General features: G+C 44.9%; 1 protein-coding gene across 3 annotated transcripts in view; it reads right to left on the bottom strand.

Moving 5' to 3' along the window:
- Positions 1-19,343, bottom strand: part of NADK (NAD kinase) — a 417,957-nt gene that overhangs the window by 332,870 nt on the left and 65,744 nt on the right. For 2 of the 3 annotated variants that reach the window (XM_069241012.1, XM_069241015.1), the window contains one exon: positions 17,150-17,254. The exons of the other annotated variant lie outside the window; for it this stretch is intronic. In XM_069241012.1, the coding sequence (XP_069097113.1) occupies positions 17,150-17,254 (105 nt within the window). The remainder of the gene's footprint in view (positions 1-17,149; positions 17,255-19,343) is intronic. 3 annotated transcript variants of the gene reach the window in all.

The following is a 19,343-nucleotide window of genomic DNA, read 5'->3' as shown; positions in this document are numbered from 1 at the left end:
GAGTACATTGTACATAGTGTTACTTTTTTTAGGTCGAGCGCGCAAGCGCTTTGACCTGTTGTAAGTATTGTGGACTTTAAACCATGTCCACCTTATGCCTATCACTTTCATTCGTTCATGGGCTTGTCTTTCAAAAATCCTTTGTTATCATTTGTAAATGATTTTACGTCTGTCTCTCCATGGGGCAGTTTTGTTACCGCCTTGCACTGACCCTGTTACAAGAATAACTGCACGATTGCCGATATGTTTGACTGTGAGCGAACTTCTTTCTTTTTCCGTTTGTGTCGCTCCTTTGCGCTCATGGCGTCCATGGCACTTTGTATTGGCTCGCTTATGTCAAATAATGTTTTACTTTTCATTATCAATTTATGTGGCATGAAAAGTCCAGTTAGGAATTTACAACGCCAATAGCTTTAATGGAATGTGTCAAACACAGAACACTTTTTTTTTTTTTAGTTCAAATATGTTTTTATTCTAGTTTGAACAAGTGCTTAAAAAGCTTTGTTTTAAAGAGAGAAACAAATGATTCCAGCTGCTTCTAAAACCATGTGTAGTCGGTCTGTCAATCACCTTAAACCAAGGTAGGAATCTTCTAGTGAGACAGTGGGTGTAGGTACACCTATACTTTGACTAAAACTTTATTAAATGTTGACATAGTTACAAAATATAATAACGAAAACATACTTCCTTCTCATCAAGAAAGGAGCATGAAATCAATGTACAGTAGTTCGACTCAGTTCATTGAAGTTAAACAACGTTATCAAAAGTAAGAGCCCTTCAAAAACAAAATATCTGATCCAAAACCCAAGTGGGTTGCCAAAATTAGACATGGTGCAGGATCAAAAATCAATAGAAGCACAATGGCCAAAATATTCTACACGAGGGAAGGTAACCAAACCTTTGTGATGTTTGTGAAGGTAACCAAACCTTTGTGATGTTTGTGAAGGTTTGTGATGTGGGTCAGTGCCTAGACAATCCTACTCCCATTACCTTCATCGCAAGAGCCCTTCAGACCCAGCTTGCATGGCCTTAATGGAGACTCAGCCTGCTCCAAGGGCCATAACAGATATTGTTTGTCGCACATTACTCTCAATTTGATAGGAGAAAATACCCATGTCAGTGTGCCTAAATCCTCATAACCTTTTCTTATGACTCCAGCGCCTTCAGTACCAGCGTACAACAGATTAAATAAATTAAACGTAGAACAGTGAGGCTTACATGCAGTCAGTGGCCACAAGAAAGAGACATTGTTTAATATCAAAATTAAATCAGTTAATTAATTAATGTTTGACCATTAGTAAATTCTAAATTTACCACAAGGACGTCACTTTTCATTACATGGCTTCTCATGTGTGTGCTAGAAACATAGATCATATGAAATTATATGAGTAAGAGGCATTTGACTGCCACTGGCCCATAGACAAAAGCTATTACCCCACCACTTCGGATGGACTTTCGAAAAAAAAAGTAGCCCTCAAAAGGGACCAAATGTGCAACTTCACTAATCAGTAACGGCCTATCAGTTTCGGCAGAATGTGATACCTCCTTCATGATTTCTTTTTTTGTTTGTTTCTCAATGTTGAGATATGAGTGGATTTCCTTTCTATTGTGTGCTGTACTCAATAAAACAGAATGTGAACAGGAATAGATTTACTGTCCACATCAGCGGTAACTTTGCTATTCTGGAGCTGATGTGGATTACATTGGTGACAGCTGACCACCACATGTAGCAGAGGTCCCCTGAGGAGACAGAACTGCAGACCCCATTTTGGACCGAGGCACATGTGGATTTAGGTCTGGGGTGCTCACTGTCATTGCCAATTTATCTACTCCTCTTGGCCCCTCTCTAGTCTTGGTCTATTATTAACCTTGTCTTTTTCTTGGGTCAAGGAAAGGTAGGCGGTCCCTGCAAAGGTCTTGCATAGGTGCAACTTCACATCATGCAGGAAGTATTCACAAGTGACAGGCTGCTAGCTCTATAGCTCCCTGGACTGGCTGTATGGTGCATTCACACTATCGTTGATTCAGAGATCCGGGTGAGGGTAGGTGGGAAACGGGGCTGCTTGTGGACTATGATGGGCAGCAACAGTCAGCTCTAAAAAAGGCATTTGGATACTTGGGCTGAAGGAAAAGGTCTGATCACGCATAATAGTACAAGCCGATTCAGTGTATTCCTGAGTATTTTGTAACAAATATACAAGTATTTTATCAACTTCATATGAGGAGCAATTTTGGGTAAGTGAAAGACAGACCATTGGCCCAGGTGAATTTGAAGTTAATTGAACATAAAAGATACAAGCATATTCATCACCGGTTCCTTAGGAGAAGGAGGTGAGAAATTGTCTAAAATGATGCCAAGGCCAGCAAATTGATTCAAATTTCACATCAAAGGTAGAGACTAAGCTGTTAATGATTATGGTAAGGTATTCAAAGGACGCACCTCGCCCCCCCAAAAAAAAGACAGGTCGTGGATGTCTGACCAAGACACAAGATGCTATTAGAGGAATAGTCCCAATAATTTTGGCACACTGGATCCACTGTTTGCTTAACTGCTAGACCACACCAACTGCATCATTTTCCTGTATTGCTAAAACCGTATCATGGAAGTAGCCTCCTCAACTGTTCAGGGAGGTCTTTTGAAAAGAGATGACAAAATATGTCCACATTTTTACTACATTTGTAGAAAGCCCATAGGACGAGCATTTTTTTGACTGTCACTGCAACTGCATGGAACAAATAACTATGAAAAGTGACAGTGCTTGTGTTCGCCATAAACAGGACACTCAGTACTCGGTTTGTGAACAAAAGCTGGCTTTCCAAGTTCCCCTGGCTCTTTGGTTAGATGTTGATGAATACAAGAAGGCGTGTGGAGCTTAATCAAGGTACAGTTTACGTACCACATTGCTATACAAATGCAAATGCCCAGCCACGTTGGTACTTTTCATTTTATATATTTCAGTACACAAATACAGTTACAGTAAAAGTAAAATACAAGCAGGTACACAAACCACATTATAATTGTAATGTAATATAACACAGAGCTAAAAGCCAGTGCCACTGTATACCATTAGCATACGCAAATTGTGATCACTATGATGGCACACATAAGACCTAGCCTGCAAATGAGAAATACAACACAATACTATCAGAGATAGTGTAACAAACGAATGGTTCAATACTGTTTGCAATCAGGTAAGGTTTGCAATTATTACCGTGAACAATGTAATCTAAAACAGAGAATTGCAAATCTCCGGCGAAAACTGAGTTACTTATATTAGGTTTGCAAATCTTTATTTTTTGCAAAAATAATGATTTTGAAAAATCATAAACAGGCTGAAGCAAAACATAACACAGTAATCATTTAAAAAAAAAAGCGTAACTAAACTGCGAGTGAAATGGGTGATATCTGTGAATTAGCAGAAGTGAGCTAAAGTGTTCGGAAAGATAAGCCTATCTCCAAAGTTAGGTTTAGCTAGTTAACAGGGCATTTCCCAGAACCTGGCTAAAGTAAGCCTCCAGGTCAGCAGCTCAGCTCTGAGGGGGTGAGAGTGTTAAACAAGCTTGGTGATGAAGGGGCGAGGGGAGGAGAGGTGTTGGACTGACTGACAAAGATAATGGCGTGCAAGCCACTAGGCACAGAGCACTCAACAACGGATAACTTGGGGCCAGATGAAGCAAAGGGTTTGCGCCTCGCAAACGGCGAAAAATGCCGTTTGCGAGGAGCAAAAGGCTCTCTGCTATTCAGAAATGCATTTTGCGAGTCGGATCAGACTCGCAAAATGCATTTCCGACTCGCAAATAGGAAGGGGTGTTCCCTTCCTATTTGCGACTCGCAATGCTATGCAATTTCATTTGCGCCCGCGAAAGCGGTCGCAAATGAAATCGCTGTTACCATCCACTTAAGTGGATGGTAACCCATTTGCAAACGGGAAGGGGTCCCCAGGGGACCCCTTCCCCTTTGTGAATGATCATAAGAACAATTTTTCAGAGCAGGTAGTGGTCCTATGGACCACTGCCTGCTCTGAAAAATACCGAAACAAAAGGTTTCGGTTTTTTTTTTCTAAGTGCAGCTCGTTTTCCTTTAAGGAAAACGGGCTGCAGATAGAAAAAAAAAAAACTGCTTTATTAAAAAGCAGTCACGAACATGGTGGTCTGCTGTCTCCAGCAGGCCACCATCCCTGTGAGTGCAGGGACTCGCTATGTGGTCGCAAACTGCGACCCACCTCATAAATATTTATGAGGTGGGTCTTTGCGACCCCATTGCGAGTTGCAGAAGGTGTCTGAGACACCTTTCTGCATAGCAAATTGCGACTTGCAATTTGCGAGTCGCACGGACTCGCAAATTGCAAGTCGCAATTTGCTTTCTTCCTACATCTGGCCCTTGGGTCCTTCTCTTCAAAACTAGAATGCAGGCCAACAAGATGCAGGTTCTCAGCAAAAAAGCAGGATCAAAGGAACATAACTGAAGAAAACAAACAACTGTAAAGAGTATGTTCATATTTTGGAACATTGTGGGGCTTCACAACAGATGTGTATTATTAGCCAACTCAACGGGACTCATTTTATCAACCTCTTCATTTGAACCTGTGAGCAGGAGGCTAAACACGCATTGGTGCAGTGGATGCATTATTTGATTGAGCCATACCAGAAGAACAAAGGAATAGCACTTGGTGCAGTGAGAGAGTGTACTCGTCAAGCAGAATAATGCCCTATTACTTACCGGCAATCTTCATTACTCCTGGGCCCATTGTCTTCGGACCACTCATTACTAATGAGATATTACTATCTTGCAGTCAGAAAAAGAACAAAATGAATACTGGAAACCTTAACCCATCCCCCTTCAACCGGGAGTACCTAAGGCGTACTTACCCAGCATTCCTTCTAAACTCCCAAGCCCCAAACATGAAGGCCGGCCGTCCCAGACGGGGGAAGGGGCGTAATGAATGGGACGAGGACAATGAGACCAGGAGTAATGAAGATTACCAGTAAGTAATAGGGCATTACCCCAGGTCCCTCCTTACCTCATCCCATTCATTACTAATGAGAATACCAAAGCCAGCAATCCGGCATTCTTGTAGCTACAACACCAACTAGCCCAACCAAAGGGCGAAGTATCTACAGAGTGCAAAACACAAAGCAGGAGCGCACAGCCCAGGGCACCACCCCCAAAAGAGGGAGCAAAACAAAGCCAATGCAAGGGACCAAAAAGCTAACAAAAGAAGCAGAGGAGGCCCAAGCCGTCCTCCAGCAAAAGACAGAACCCCACAGCCAATGCAAAGCATAGCAAAACCAGCCCATAGCACGACCAACAAGGACCACAGAACTGCCCCAGCTGACCCGACGGAAGCCACCAAAGCAGGCAGAAGAACGGGAAAGGAAGCCCCCAACAGCAGAAAGAAAACCAGAAGAGAAACCAAAGCCCCAACACAAAAGGCCAGTCCCAGAAGCAAACAGAGGTGACTCCAAGGGGCAAAAAAGAGAAAGCCACATGGCAACCCCACCATCCAGCCGACCACGGCAGCCTGGTACCTCCAAAGGGGACCAAGACACACAGACAGCAAAACCATAGGCACTGCAAAGCAGAGAACGCCAAAGGAGCCCAAAACTGTCCCCACAGGAAGAACAAAACAGCCCCATTAGGAACAGAGCAGAGGAGACCACCGAAAAATACCACAGCAATGCAGGCGACACCCCAATGCGCCCCAAAGACTGAGGGAAGAAAAGCCCACAAGACTGCTGGAGGACCACAACAATTCAGCAGGTAAGTACCAAACCCTGCCACTGCCATCCAGCCAAAACCCCAACCCCGAGAAACAAAGCCATAGAGGGGAGGAGAAGAAGGGAAGCGAGCAAAGATCCAGAACTGTCAAGAGCCCAAGACAGTGAAACCAAAAGCAATGGAGCAAAGCCCAGACCACCACCTGGGAAACCTCCAGTAGATAAGAAAAGGATGGGGGAAGGAAGCCAAACCAGAAAAGGAAGAGAAACGGATGTGAGCAAGACAGGGCATAAAATCAGCCAAATGTAGCACAAACCTACAACAGCAGGTACAAAACCCAGGAACTGGAGAAAAACAAGGCAGAGGAGGGAGGAAGGCATCCACAAGGAACAGGCACCACTCAAACGGCCACCCAGAGATGACCAGTGACCAGAAACCGTTGGCAGGAAAGGGATCCACACAGAAAAAAAGCCCAGCCACGCAGACCAAGGACAATAGAAGGAGAAACCCATGACACGCGGAGGGAAGCCAGAGAGCGGGGATCATAGAGACACAACCCTCCTGTTCCCCCTCCCCCCAAAGTTGCAAGGTAGGTAAAACATGGACCAAAATACGATGATAAGCTTGCTATAACAGGACCCAAAAGACGACATCCTAGCCGCACCAGAAGGAAAGCCCTCTAAAAGAATCCAAATACCCCAGCAGGACAAGGACTAGCACCCGTGCTCCGAGTACCAGACAGAGAGACCCAGTAGGACAGAACAGAACTGAAAAACACCCCCGGTACGCAACCCTAGGGAAGCTCAATACGCATCCCATCAAAAAGAGAGGCAACATACACCCCCAACAACAGGACCAGACAGGACCAGACCAAGAGCAGTCCAAATGGGCCAGAGTCCCCAACAGCACTGGACTGGGGAAACAGAAACCCCCTGGCAGACTCAGGCCAGAACAGAAAGGACCAGGTACAAACACCCATCGGGGTACACCCTGGGACGAAACACTGAACAGCAGTCCCAGGGAAGAAAAAACACCCAAGTGGCCAAGGAAGATGCCCCCAAGGAAACAAAAGGCAAGAAGGGAAATTACCATAGAGCCACCTGGAACAGAAACCTCAACTGTCAGTGGGAAAGCCTGTGACAGTACCCTAAGAGACCAAAGGTGGCCCCTGCACACAAAACTAAGATTTCAACCATACACAAGACACCCCAACCAACCAACCAGCAGCCGAAGGAAGGTGCAGGAGAGACAAGGTCACTCCCTCCTGAAAAACAAGCAGACTGTGCAACCCGAAGGTGCAGATGCACAAACAGGAGGCAGGAAAAGGACCACAGGAAGAACACCAGAAAGGCTGGAAAAAGTGGAAGCAACAGAAGGGGACACAGCAACAAACTTCTGAAAGCCAAACAGACTGAGACCCAGGCCAATATCCTAGAAGGCAGATCTTCATGAAACCAGACTCCTCAGTCGAAAAGGAGCACCTATGGACCGGAGCAGAAAGGATCTCCATCAAATATCGGGCAGACAAGAAAATCCCCAGGAAAGGGAATAAAGAGGCCACACTAGCCCCCAACCTGAGGCTCAAAAACAGGGATACAGGCCCCCAAAACGGCTGTCGCCCAGTCAAATAACAGAACACAACAAAAAAGGGAATCAGGAACCAGGGTCAAAACCGCACCAACCCAGAAGCCCAAAACAGAGAACAGGGAGCCAGAAACCAACCTCTGGCAGAACACTCCGAAAGAAAAGTACACACCCAGGCAGTCAGCAAGGAAGCAGATAGCCCAAAAAACAACCAGGACCGGACACGACCCCGAGATCCAACCCAGACTCGCAAAGGTAAGCACAAAACACACAGATGATGCAAAGGGTGCCAACCCGAAGGCAGAAAGGCACCAAAAAGCTCCCCCCCAGAACCCCGACACCCCACATCATCGCCACCAGACCATAGCTGCAGAAATGTGAGGGACCAGTGGAAACCACTACCTGCTGGAGAAAAGGGAGAACAGCATAGCTGGGAGAGCCCGTGCTCTACACCCAGACAATGTCCAGAATCAAACGCAGATGTGCCAGCGCAACCCCCATGTAACAGCAGAAAGCGAGCCTACCGAAAAGGTGGAATTATTAAAGGTAAGGCATGTCTACACAAATGGCTGAACAGAACCCTCGCCACCCAGTGTGAGGGGCTGTGACCGAGACCATTACACCAAGATAAATACTACCAGAACAATAGGCAACAACCAGGCATGCCGCACCAGCCATGCGGGGGGACCCGTGTGCCCGTCGCAGAATGACATTCTCACCCCTCTGGGGAAGGGAAAGTAAGGGAGTGTGTACATACACACCTAGAACAGAACCCTCACCTCTCAGTGTGAGGATTAAGCCACAGGTGATTCCCAGCAACAAAAGAAGTGGCGCAAACTACCAAAAACCCACAACAGAGACCCGCCACTCATTGTGAGGGCCGTGACCCATATACCACTGCCAATGTGACCACCATGCCATTGATAATACAGGGGGAGGGGGGCAAGGCGACAGATATACCGGGAACAGGATTCTCATACCAAGTGTGACCGACATGAGAATGATCAACAATAACACAAGGCAAACAGTAGAAAACCGATATGCGGTACTCGGCCCCGGCAGTGGAAGGCGTTACCCAACAGCAGCAACCAGGAGAAAGCCCTTTTGGGAGGCACAGGCGCACCCGCAGCCCCTGATGTGCCTGAGCACCAACACATGTTTCAAAACAGAAGCCAGGCTACCCAGAAAGCACCCACCAGGTCTGGCATTTCCGGTGTCGAAAAAGGCATTGAGATGCAGATGCCCAACCCCCGCCCCAGCAGCCCAGCAGCCAGGGAGATGCACACCCTCAGCCAGGACGGAACTGGGAATCCTCAACAGCCCGTGATCGGAAAACAACCACCATGAAGAAGACCAACATCCGACATGCGCGCCTCCCTGCCAGACCAGCAGCCAGGGAGGGTGGCACACCTACAGCCATCACCACCACCCGCTGTGGCAACGGCCCCAAGGAAACAACATCCACCACTCCAGCCCTGCAGGAGCAGTCCTCGTATTCCTCAGCCCATCCCGTTAGCAGACAGAAGGGATGCTGGGTAAATACACCTTAATTACTCCCGGTTGGAGGGGGATTGGGTAGGATTTCCAGTTTTCCTTTTGTTCTTTTTCTGTCTGCAAGATAGTAATATCTTATTAGTAATGAATGGGACAAGGACAGCAGGGTCCTGCGGATAATTAGTCAGCTCAACTGCACTATCTGATAGAGACTTCTAGCTGCAGATTCCTTACCTTAGCACTATCCCCAAGTGTCAGCGTGGATCTGGAACATTTTTTTATGAACAGTACCCCTGTGCACAAGTAGGTGACGTTGTTGAGCTCCATGTGGCGTTGTCAGAGCTATCCGCACCAGAAGTGATGTTTTTTGGTGCCTCTATAGGTGCCAACCAAGTGCGCTGATATCAGTTCTTTTCTTTCTGCGCTAGGCAACGCAGATCCAAAGCAGAGCTATCCCTAGTCTTTTTGTTTACTTTTTTAAATCAACATCTTTTGATGTTTTTCCACCTGGTGTGGCAGGGATGTCATAAAGAAAGGCTAGCTTCAAGCCCTGTGGCCTCTGTCACCGACTGATATCAGTGTCGGACCCATGCCTTCACTAATTTACTAATGAAGGAAGCAGCCAAGAAACTCCTCTATGTTGGCCAAACATCATATGAGCAGTGAGATAAGGCTGACCGGCTTTTGGCCCATACAATACGCATGCAGTCCACACAAAACAACATTCAAGAAATTCAGGGGGGTGCCACATCGAGACTGTTGACAATATCTCAGTCTTTCATGATTACTATTCTCTCTATCAAGCCCAAAAAAATCTTGACGAACAGCATCAAGGCGATTACCTCAGAGACTACACACCTCTTGATAGGGAGGAAGAGCTAGGCTCATTAGAAGAGGACATCAGCCCGGACAAAGTTAGGGTAGCAATTAACAATCTTCCCACACCCAAGGGCTCAGGTCCAAATGGGGTTTCCAGTCATTTTTTGTAAAGCCTTTGCCTTCCTGCTAGCCGAACCTAAGGCAAAAGTATTCAACTCTTTCTTAATATCGGGCATAGTTACCAATATGGTACTAGAATCTCACCTTACGATACTCTTGAAGCCTCATAAATCCGGGTTTCCAGAGGGCAACATTAACGATCTCATACCTCAGTGTCCGACTCCTACCACATACAAAAGCCCTACATTACACAAATATCCCTCCTTTGCTTAACACCCTCTTCAAAGACCTATACAGGTGTGGCAAAATGGAGGTTTCCTGGCTCGGTCGGCTCAACTGCCTTAAAATGAACTTCATGCCGGTCTGCTCTGCATCCCTCAGACCTACTCCATACTATGCCCAAATCAACACAAACATAGATACGCAATAAAATGTTTTTTGTCTGGGAAAGCAAGTAACCACAGATGGCCCAGACGACCCAATACCAACCTACAGCAGAAGGCGGCCTGGGGTTCCCAGATGTTACTACCAACAACCTGGTGGCACAGCTTCGATCCTCTCTGAATTGGAACCATGTTCCAGACATTAATCCCTGGGTGCAGGTCAAACAAGCCTTTCACCCAACCCACCTAGATGGCCTTCTAAGGCTCCCCATGTCAACAGGTGCTCAAGACCCCTCCTCCCCCCTTTTCTCCCACGGACATTCACACTTCTAACCTACTAGAGAGAAGTTTGAGGGAAACGACAATTCCCTTCCTGTCCTTTTCCCCTTATGCCTCTAGCCCCCAATCCGGATTTCCCCATCGGGTGTGGTTCACCCTGGTTCCTTTTGTTGGGATCGCAGGCGATCCCTTAAGTTGAGAGACTTCTATGATGAAGGAGACCTAGGGACCAATAAAAACTTGATGGAGAAATTCACTTTGACTAGGTGGGACACATAAGATAGGGTGAGCATTAAACTGGGCCGGACGACCCTCTGCTCAACTGGTCATGCGAAGAGGAGACACCTACAGAATCTTTGTACCGTTCAAACGTCACGCGCAAAGGCATATCATGGCTTTATTGTTATCTACTCAACCTAACCCATGTATAGAAACACGCATATGTGAAACAATGGACAGGGAAATGAATATGGATATCAAAGATGAAACTTGGGGGCGATATGGCAGAGGGCCTCCAAGTCCATTTCCTTAAACTGTGGTATTTGACACCAAGACGTTTGGGGGCTCAGACTCCTGTTGGAAGGGCTGTGGTTAGGGGGCACGTTCTTGCACATATGTTGGGCGTGCCCGAGCAAGCAGGCATTCTTGGATGAGGTCTTCCTTATGATACACAGTATTACTATTATTACCCTACCCCACAACTGGTTGGTGGTCCTCTTGGCCGATCCCGGCACAGATATTCTTCCTAAAGTCGACCCTGCAGGGGCGTCTATTTTCCCACCAACTTTTATCAACATGGCTGTGTATAACACAAATGTAAAAGCAGCCCTAAGCACCTACACTAGACCTGTGGTGGGGAAAGGTGTGGAATCTTTACACAATGGAAAAGCTCACAGCCATCTTCAGGGACAGATTAGCTAAAGTTGATGCAATATAGTGTCCTTTCACCAAATACATACAACCACAGATCACTTAAAAAACCAAAGGTTACAGTAACGCTATAGTTAGGCTATAACACGCGTCCCCACCATGCACAGTTTTTTGGTCAAAAATGTTACTGCAAATATCAGATTGATATCATCAATGATGTTATCAAAGATGTCATGAGTGCCGTAATTTGTGGGGTAATTAGCAGTGCATGGCGAGGATCCGAGTTATAGTTACCTAAGGGCATATAAATAGGTCAAAAAATTATAAACCATAAAATATTTTTTTTTCTTAAATGAAACAAACTTAAAGTAAGATGGAAAATGATGTATACTTTTGTATACTTCCAGTTTATTTATATTTGGTTCAGCTGCAACATTTGCAGTTTTGCACCATATGGTCCATGGTAAATAGAGCAATAGAAAATTTCTGTGGTGATCCCCTTCCCTTGATGCCCTAAGCACTTGCTTATTTTGCTTAATGGTTAATTCAGCCTTGATGGGATCTGAATCTTGTCTTGACATTTCTCATATGCACTCCCTTTGAGCTGCTTCATAATTGCCCCCTCAGGCTACTTACCGTCAAGGCAGCGTTCCTTGTGATGATAACATCTGCCTGGAGTGTCAGTGAGCTTTAGGCTTTGTCATCTAAGCCTCCATACCTCCCTATCTACCTCAACAAACTGGTGCTTTGCCCAAAAGTGGTCGATCCATTTCACGTAGGCCAATCCATCACCCTGCCTTTTTTTACATCCCTCCAAGGAAGAGGAGCAACTCCACCATCTGGACCTAAAAAGAGAATTGTCGTTCAACCTTGACTGCAGTTCCACGTGGACGACCAACTCTTGCTGTAATGAAGAAAGGACAGGCCGCGCAAATGTGGACTATCTCCAGATGAATTGTGCTCTATATCAAGATCTGCTACACATTGGCCAGGAAGCAACCCCCTTGAGGGATTGTAGGCTCATTCCACTAGAGCTACCACCACTGCATTCGCACGCAGTGTTTCAGCCTGGACATCCGCCAGGCGGCAATGTGGGCCTCACTGCACACATACACAAAGCGCTACTGCCTGGACAGTCAGGTCTGTAGGGATGAGCACTTTGCCTGTTCGGTCCTGCAGGACTTCCTAGTCTGAAATTGGTCCAGGGATGGTACTGCTTTGGTATCTATTCTAAGGTTAGGAATCTGCAGCTAGAAGTCTCTATCAGATGAACATGTTACTTACCGTTGGTTATGCCTTATTTGGTAGGGACTCTAGCCGCAGATTCCTTACCAACCACACAAAATCCCAGCTCGCCAACAGATTTCTAGGGACAGGGATGTTACCATTACAGGGCCTAATCTTCCACATTAGTGGTCACTGTTCTTTGTGGCTCCGCACTCCTGGTGTGGAAAGTCACTAAAGAAACTGACATCAGAGCACCTGGGTGGTACCTATATAGGCACCGTGAATGTCACTTCCGGTGCGGGGGACGCCAATGATGCCACACAGAGCCGAATGAGGCCACCTACCAGCATGCATGGGTACTGCTTACAAAAAAAAATCCGGACCCAGTCTGATGCCTGGGGGTAATTATTAGGTAAGAAATCTGTGGATTATTAGAGTCTCTATCAGATAAGAAAGTTAGTAACTTGTTCTGTAGAAATGGTGTCTTGATGGTCACTTGATCTAATCTATGTTGATCGGTAGACAAGGCATCTATGCTCTGTGTCCCAGTTTCTGAGCTACTACTAGGGCTAGCGGAGGCATTCACCAAAGGCAAGGTCAGCAACTGAATGGCAGGCTGGCAGAATGTCTGGGGCATATTTAGGCTTGTTACGAGTCAAGAGAAAATTGGCAATACTCAGGTCCACGGTCTGGAAGGACCAGCAGCAGCTTCAACTTATATTCCGAAGCCCTGGCATTTGGGCAACAATCGACCTATCAAATTCAGTACATGTTAGTGGTGCTTCTTATAGCTTGTGGCATCTGGATGATCATCTACTGGGGCCATATCATATTTAAAAGGGGAGGGGCAGTGTGATCCCGTCCCTGGGCCTGTTTAGGCCCCAAGAACCCCATCCCTGGGTCCAAATTCAACAAAAAAGGAGAAGGGGACCGAAGACAAACAGAAGATGCAGCCATCAATGCTTGCTCTCTTGGGTGGCATAGAAGTATGCTCCCAGTCAGCAGGGGCATTTTTAAATCTCTTGCTGGCTGGGCAGGAGTTTTAAAAACATGTTTCCTTGCCTCTAATGGTGCGGGCAGGAAAACTACTGTGTCCCGAGGTTGGGCTCCCAGGACACAGTAACTGAGCCGGCCCAAGGGATAGAGTCCTCAAGGCCATTAAAGGCTCAGGGAGTGAGGCCTCCGTTTTAATTACTATTACGGCCCCGGGAAGGTGTGGTCCCCAGGGCCTGTTGAAGGTTCGGCTACGTGAGCCATGCATCCCACCTCTCCTTTTATTGAGATTTCGGCCCTGGAGGATGGGGTCTTAATTAGGCTACGGGAGGGGAGCTGCATGCCTATCCCTCCCTTCATTTACTTGGCCCAGGGGGGTGGGGTCCCCAGTGCCTTTTAAAGCATGGGAATGGGCTGTGCCACCTCACTTCGCTTTTGAATGTATTTTGGTCTTCGGAGGTTGCTCCCTGAGAACTAAGTAGGCTTTGGGAGGGGGCTGTGCGTCCCCTGCCTTCAGTATTTACCTCAGCCGGGGGGGATGGGATCCCCAGGGCCACTCAAAAGCTTGTGCCCCCGCTGCCTAAAATAAAAACAAGTGTCATCTCCCCATGCCCTGGCTCACCCGAGGGGTGGAGGTGTTGTAAACAAGCGCAAACCCCTTGCTTGATTTTTTTTTGCTACTCAAGTTCGGAGTCCTAAGATGGCTACAACTACTTCCTAAATGATGTGGTGGCAGCCAATCACATCTGTCCGCTCTGTGGATCCTCTGTAGCTTGAAATATACAACGTATCTGGGCATTAATTATTCCAAAACTAATAGATGAACTTACACCATATAAAAATAAAACAGTCTTTCTTCACCAAGTTCTAGCATTCTGCCAAATTTGGCGCAAATCCGTTCAGAGGTTTAAGCTGCAGATGTGTCTGAAGTTCCTATAGAGAAATTAATGGGAAAAACACATTTTGGACTCCTCCTTTTCATCAGCCCCTGCTTGACGGATCATCCCACAACTTTCCATGCACAAACTGGTCAAAAAGTAACACTTTCCTAGAAGTTTTGCGCTGATTCATCAAAAGCCACCAAAGTTTGCAGCAACACAAAAAAGGCATTTCCTATGGAAACACGATCCTAACTAGAACTAACCAGTGGTGACCGTTACTGGGTTTGAGAGATGAAAAGGCATTTTGATTTGCCCATCTCATAACTTTTGATGACTTAGAAAGATATGCCCAAAGCTAAGGTCGCCACTTGAAGTTTTGCTTGTGCCTAAAACCGGAACTGCTGAACTCATTTAGGATTTACGCCAAACGTGGCATGCAAATAAAGCTTTTGAAATACTGAAAGTTTTAAAAACTTGCACAGCGGCTCTTAAAGGGTTGACACGTTTGTTTAGCTCTGGCATTTGAACTTGAGAGTGAATCAGAGTTTTAATTTTTTAAGAAATGCACTCTGAGAATTTTTTTTCCTGCCATCTCGGAATTCTCTCAAGAGTTTCACATACGGAAAACAAATTCTGCACAAATGCGGATATACACACTCGGGATGCCTCACCAAAGGGTAGTTCTGAGGGGTACTCTCAAACATGGCAATCTCAAGTCCCACACCAGGAAAAAAAAAAAAAAAGTTAGCGAATGACTTTCAAATCACAGAACATTCAAGATCTATGCTTGCAGCCATTTTAGGTGCCAGAATCGAGCGTCATTTTGAGAATGACTCTCAAATTCTTTGACTCAAGAGTTTCATGATTCTCAAATTACTTCTGACTCAAGAGTTTTAAGCTGATGATGCTGATCAAAAATAAGACTAGGGCAAGGGCAAACACAACCAAAGACAAATCTTTTGTGCCTAACCACTCTTGTGCATACCGAAGGCTAGGCATTGTAGGGATACACCAAAGGATGGGGTGATGGTGCAGGGGCTAGCCACAAACAAGAACCTGCACACAACAACCACAGCACTTGGCTGTAGGTTGTGCACAGTGGTGGTTAAGTGAAGGCATGGGGTACAATAAAGACTCTGGTGCTAAACGCCAACTGCATGCAGCCAAAGGACAAGCTCAGTGGCAGTAGGCTCACAGCTGAGGTATGACCGAAGAGCCGACCCAGAAATGCATGACCAAAGGCTGTATCCAGCTGGGCTAACAGTTATTAATAGGGCATATGGACTGGCTACAGGCCAGGCTGTAAGCCCAACCTCCACTGCAGAAAGCCAAAGGCTGTGCACAGAGAGGCTTAAGTGACGGCTAGGAGAAAGGCACAGGGCAAAGCTGCAGGCCATGCTCTGCGCTGAACCCCTATTGTGCACGGCTGAAGGCCTGTGCAGCAGGGTTGGCAGATGAAAGAGAATAGGGTGCAAGGCCTGGCGACCATCCCGGCCCTCCTCCAAACTCCTGCTGCGCACAGCCAAAGGCAGTGCACAGCAGGGGCTGAAAATTAAGCATTTCATAAAAATAATTAAAATAACTGAAAAACAACAGTTAAAAACATAGTTAAGGTTCTGGCTCCAATGAGAGAAACCACTGAAATTCGCCAGCTATGGTTACCAGAGCACACAACCCGCGCCATAACTTTGCGCCAGCTGCCAAGCTCAAAATACCTATGTACAAACAGTTCAGAATTAAAGGAAACAGCAAGAAGAAAATAACGGCGGTGGTTTGGGAAGACTTGTGCACGTACTGCAGACACAGCCAGGAATCATTCTGTCAGTAGCAGATAAGCTGCAAGCATTGGTATTGAACGATCAGCGTTAATAAAAAAAACACAAAGGCCTAAGAAATAGTACACATTTTAAAGGAGGCTAAATGCCCATTACTGGTTATTTTTCCAAAGATAATAATGAAGGGCCAGATGTATCATAATTTCCAATAGTATTTATCTAATCGCATTTTTTGAGAATCGCAATTAAGTAATGGTTATTGGAATGTATGAAACTCCAGAGGTTTCATATTGCGATTCGCAAGGGCTTGCAAATGGACCTAACTCATTAATATTCTTGAGGTAGGTCGCAATTTGCGACCCATTGCGAATGGCTACAATCACAGGGATCGAGGCCTGCTGGGCTCAGCAGGGCTCCATGTCTGTGATTGCTTATCAATACAGCAATCTTTTTTTTAATGCAGCCTATTTTCCTTAAAGGAAAATGGGAAGCGTTTAAAAAAGAAAAATGAAAAGTTTTCTTTTTATTTTGTAAGAGTGGGCAGTGGTCCCTCTTAAAACCTTTTTCGCATGCATTCACAAAGCGGACCCCTTCCCCTTTGCAAACGGGTTATCACCAATTTGAAATTGGTGTAACTGCGATTGTTTTGAAAACGTGTTCACGCTCAAAAAACAATCATATACACCTCTGCGATTCGGTATTAGGACGGGATGGCCTTGATAGACCCCTTCCTAATACCGTATTGGTATGTAGTCGTAAATTGGATGTTACATACCAAAATGCAGTTTTTGCGATTACAAACGGCCCTCTGGGCCGTTTGCAATAGCAATCTCTTGGATACATTTGGCCCGAAATTCCTGCATCCAGATTATAACTGAAAGAATAAAGTCTTCCCTCATGCATTCACATGAAGCTCTTGTGATAACATTTGTGACCCTCTACATTATTCTGGATTTTCACTACAGGCAGACATTTTACTGCTTAGATTCTACCTACTACACTCACCTTTGGATCTGTGGTGCAGGTCAAAGCTCGCTGTGTTGAGCGCACATGCTTTTTCTAAGGACGGGTCGTAGGACAGCACACAGGTGGGGTTCACATACTCCACCTCTATGAGCAAAAGAGAATTAAGTGATTATCTGATGTCAAACAAGATAACCTCATATCATCTGGAATTACCAAAAACTGAGAAGACCTGTTTCACAGAAAACATAAGCAGCTTATACATCCTAAAGATCTCACCAAGCATCCGTCTCATCAATTGCGTTTAAAAATACTTTAAATATAGGAAAACAGGGGATACATCTTTTTCTTATACTCAGTGTAAGCTTCATTGGTCCATATGTTGTTCTCCATTAGAAGCAACTATTTTAGTTGTTCATGGTTCACTTAATGTAGTTTCCACACCTTGTTAAATTGGACTTAACTACTGGGGCAATGGACAGGAAACCTGTGTGAGATAGTAGGATGCAAGCTGTTAAACGTGACACCTTTTAACTTGTTAAAAATGTGTAAATTATTATATTTAATAGCATATGCTCTCCCAACATTGCTCTAGGCAATATTCCACAGCAATTTCTCACCCTTATAAAGCCTTCATAAGGCCAAAGGCCAAAGGCTTTGTTTGCTGGTTTGAAGATAAAATGCTGAGGTTTTGAAATTCGGAAGAGTCAATGTTTGTACGTATCCCTATTTTTAGCTCCGTATTTACCAGCCACTTGACAAATTTTCGACTGAAAATAATTTACAAAGGCCAGTGTTCTAAGCATAAAAGCTCCTCTCTATGTCGGAGCCTCCTAGAAGTGGATACATATTTAAATACACAACCAAAAATGTTAAGGAGAGGTATAGATTTACTCTAAAGTATTTGAAGACAGGGTAATTTACAACTGGAAATCCAAGCATCAAATATTTAAGGACAGTGTATTTTTGTGTGTCTGCGGTAGCCTTGTCAAGCAGGGAGAGTGTGTCACTGTGCAAGTGTAATGGCTGTGCATGATCAGTAGAGGTGGTAGGTGGAAAGTAACAAAAAAAAAGATACAGCCTTTTCTCTTATTAACAGGTTGTATGCTCGCACCCAGATATGATACACAGTGTTTCCTAAACTCTGGGTCGCGAGTCGATTTTCGGTGGGTTGGGAAAGTCCAAGCAAGAAATAAAGTGACCTTAAATTCTGTGTTTAACTTGTCACATTTGCCATGCTTCAAAGACAGAGGTCTAATGTCAGAATATGTTATTACTTCAGGACTGGGGTTTATTTTTCTTTTTTCGACTACAAAGTGAGAAGTTTGTTTTAAACTAAATTATGTGACAATCGTGCTGAAGTACACGGAATTTGAAAAGTAAGGCGGATGTTTGTTTCGCAACACACAACAAAATGTAAATGAAATATGAACATTTAGCACTGAAGCAAAAATTAAGAACTTTTTTTGCATTTCTGATTGTACTAGAAACAGTCTAATACGATCAAAACAAATCAAGGCACTTTACTTGATGATATACAAATGATAACTATTTACAGAAACCATATTGCCACACATTATCATATATTGTAAGTCTGTGCAAAGTTTGTGGCCGTTTCTATCAAAAACGTGCTTTCTGTAACTAACAATGAGCTACCACACAACGCTTTAGTTACATAAACAAAATCGACCCTCCATATGTCCATTAAAGGTAGGTGGGTTGAGAAATGTGCCGGTTACTTATTGCCCTTCTCGGACCTGTTAGTGATTGCAGATAGTTCTGTTGTATATCTCCTCCTCTGGTACGAGTTGGCTCTGTGTTTTACAGGTGCTGACGCACTGGTGGTTAAACTGATATTCACCAATTTATGTAACAGAGGAGTCAAGTGATTTTAGGCGAGGCCCATTTTTCATTCAGTACCGTTCACACATTTGACCTAATTAATGTATCCTTTACTAAATGTGATGCATCTTTCAATGGTTTCATTATAGAGAATTACAAACACCATGACCTTCTTTACTTGTGGCTTTTTAAAAAGATGCTGATGTTTAAATTTGAACATAATATTCATATATGTATTGATATTTAAAAATTGCCTTGATGACCCTCTGCTATATTTTGATAACTGTCCTCACATATCTGTTGCTGATGGCATAGAAATAAGATATTGCTTTCCTTCTTTTTTATTTCAAGAACTATGGCTAGAGGTTAGCTTATTTTCTCCGTTATGAGATTC

The sequence above is a fragment of the Pleurodeles waltl genome, chromosome 6, assembly GCF_031143425.1.
Source record: "Pleurodeles waltl isolate 20211129_DDA chromosome 6, aPleWal1.hap1.20221129, whole genome shotgun sequence".
NCBI classification, from domain to species: Eukaryota; Metazoa; Chordata; class Amphibia; order Caudata; family Salamandridae; genus Pleurodeles; species Pleurodeles waltl.
The sequence above is the reverse complement of the archived record's forward strand: the minus strand, read 5'-3'. Positions and strand labels throughout refer to the sequence as shown.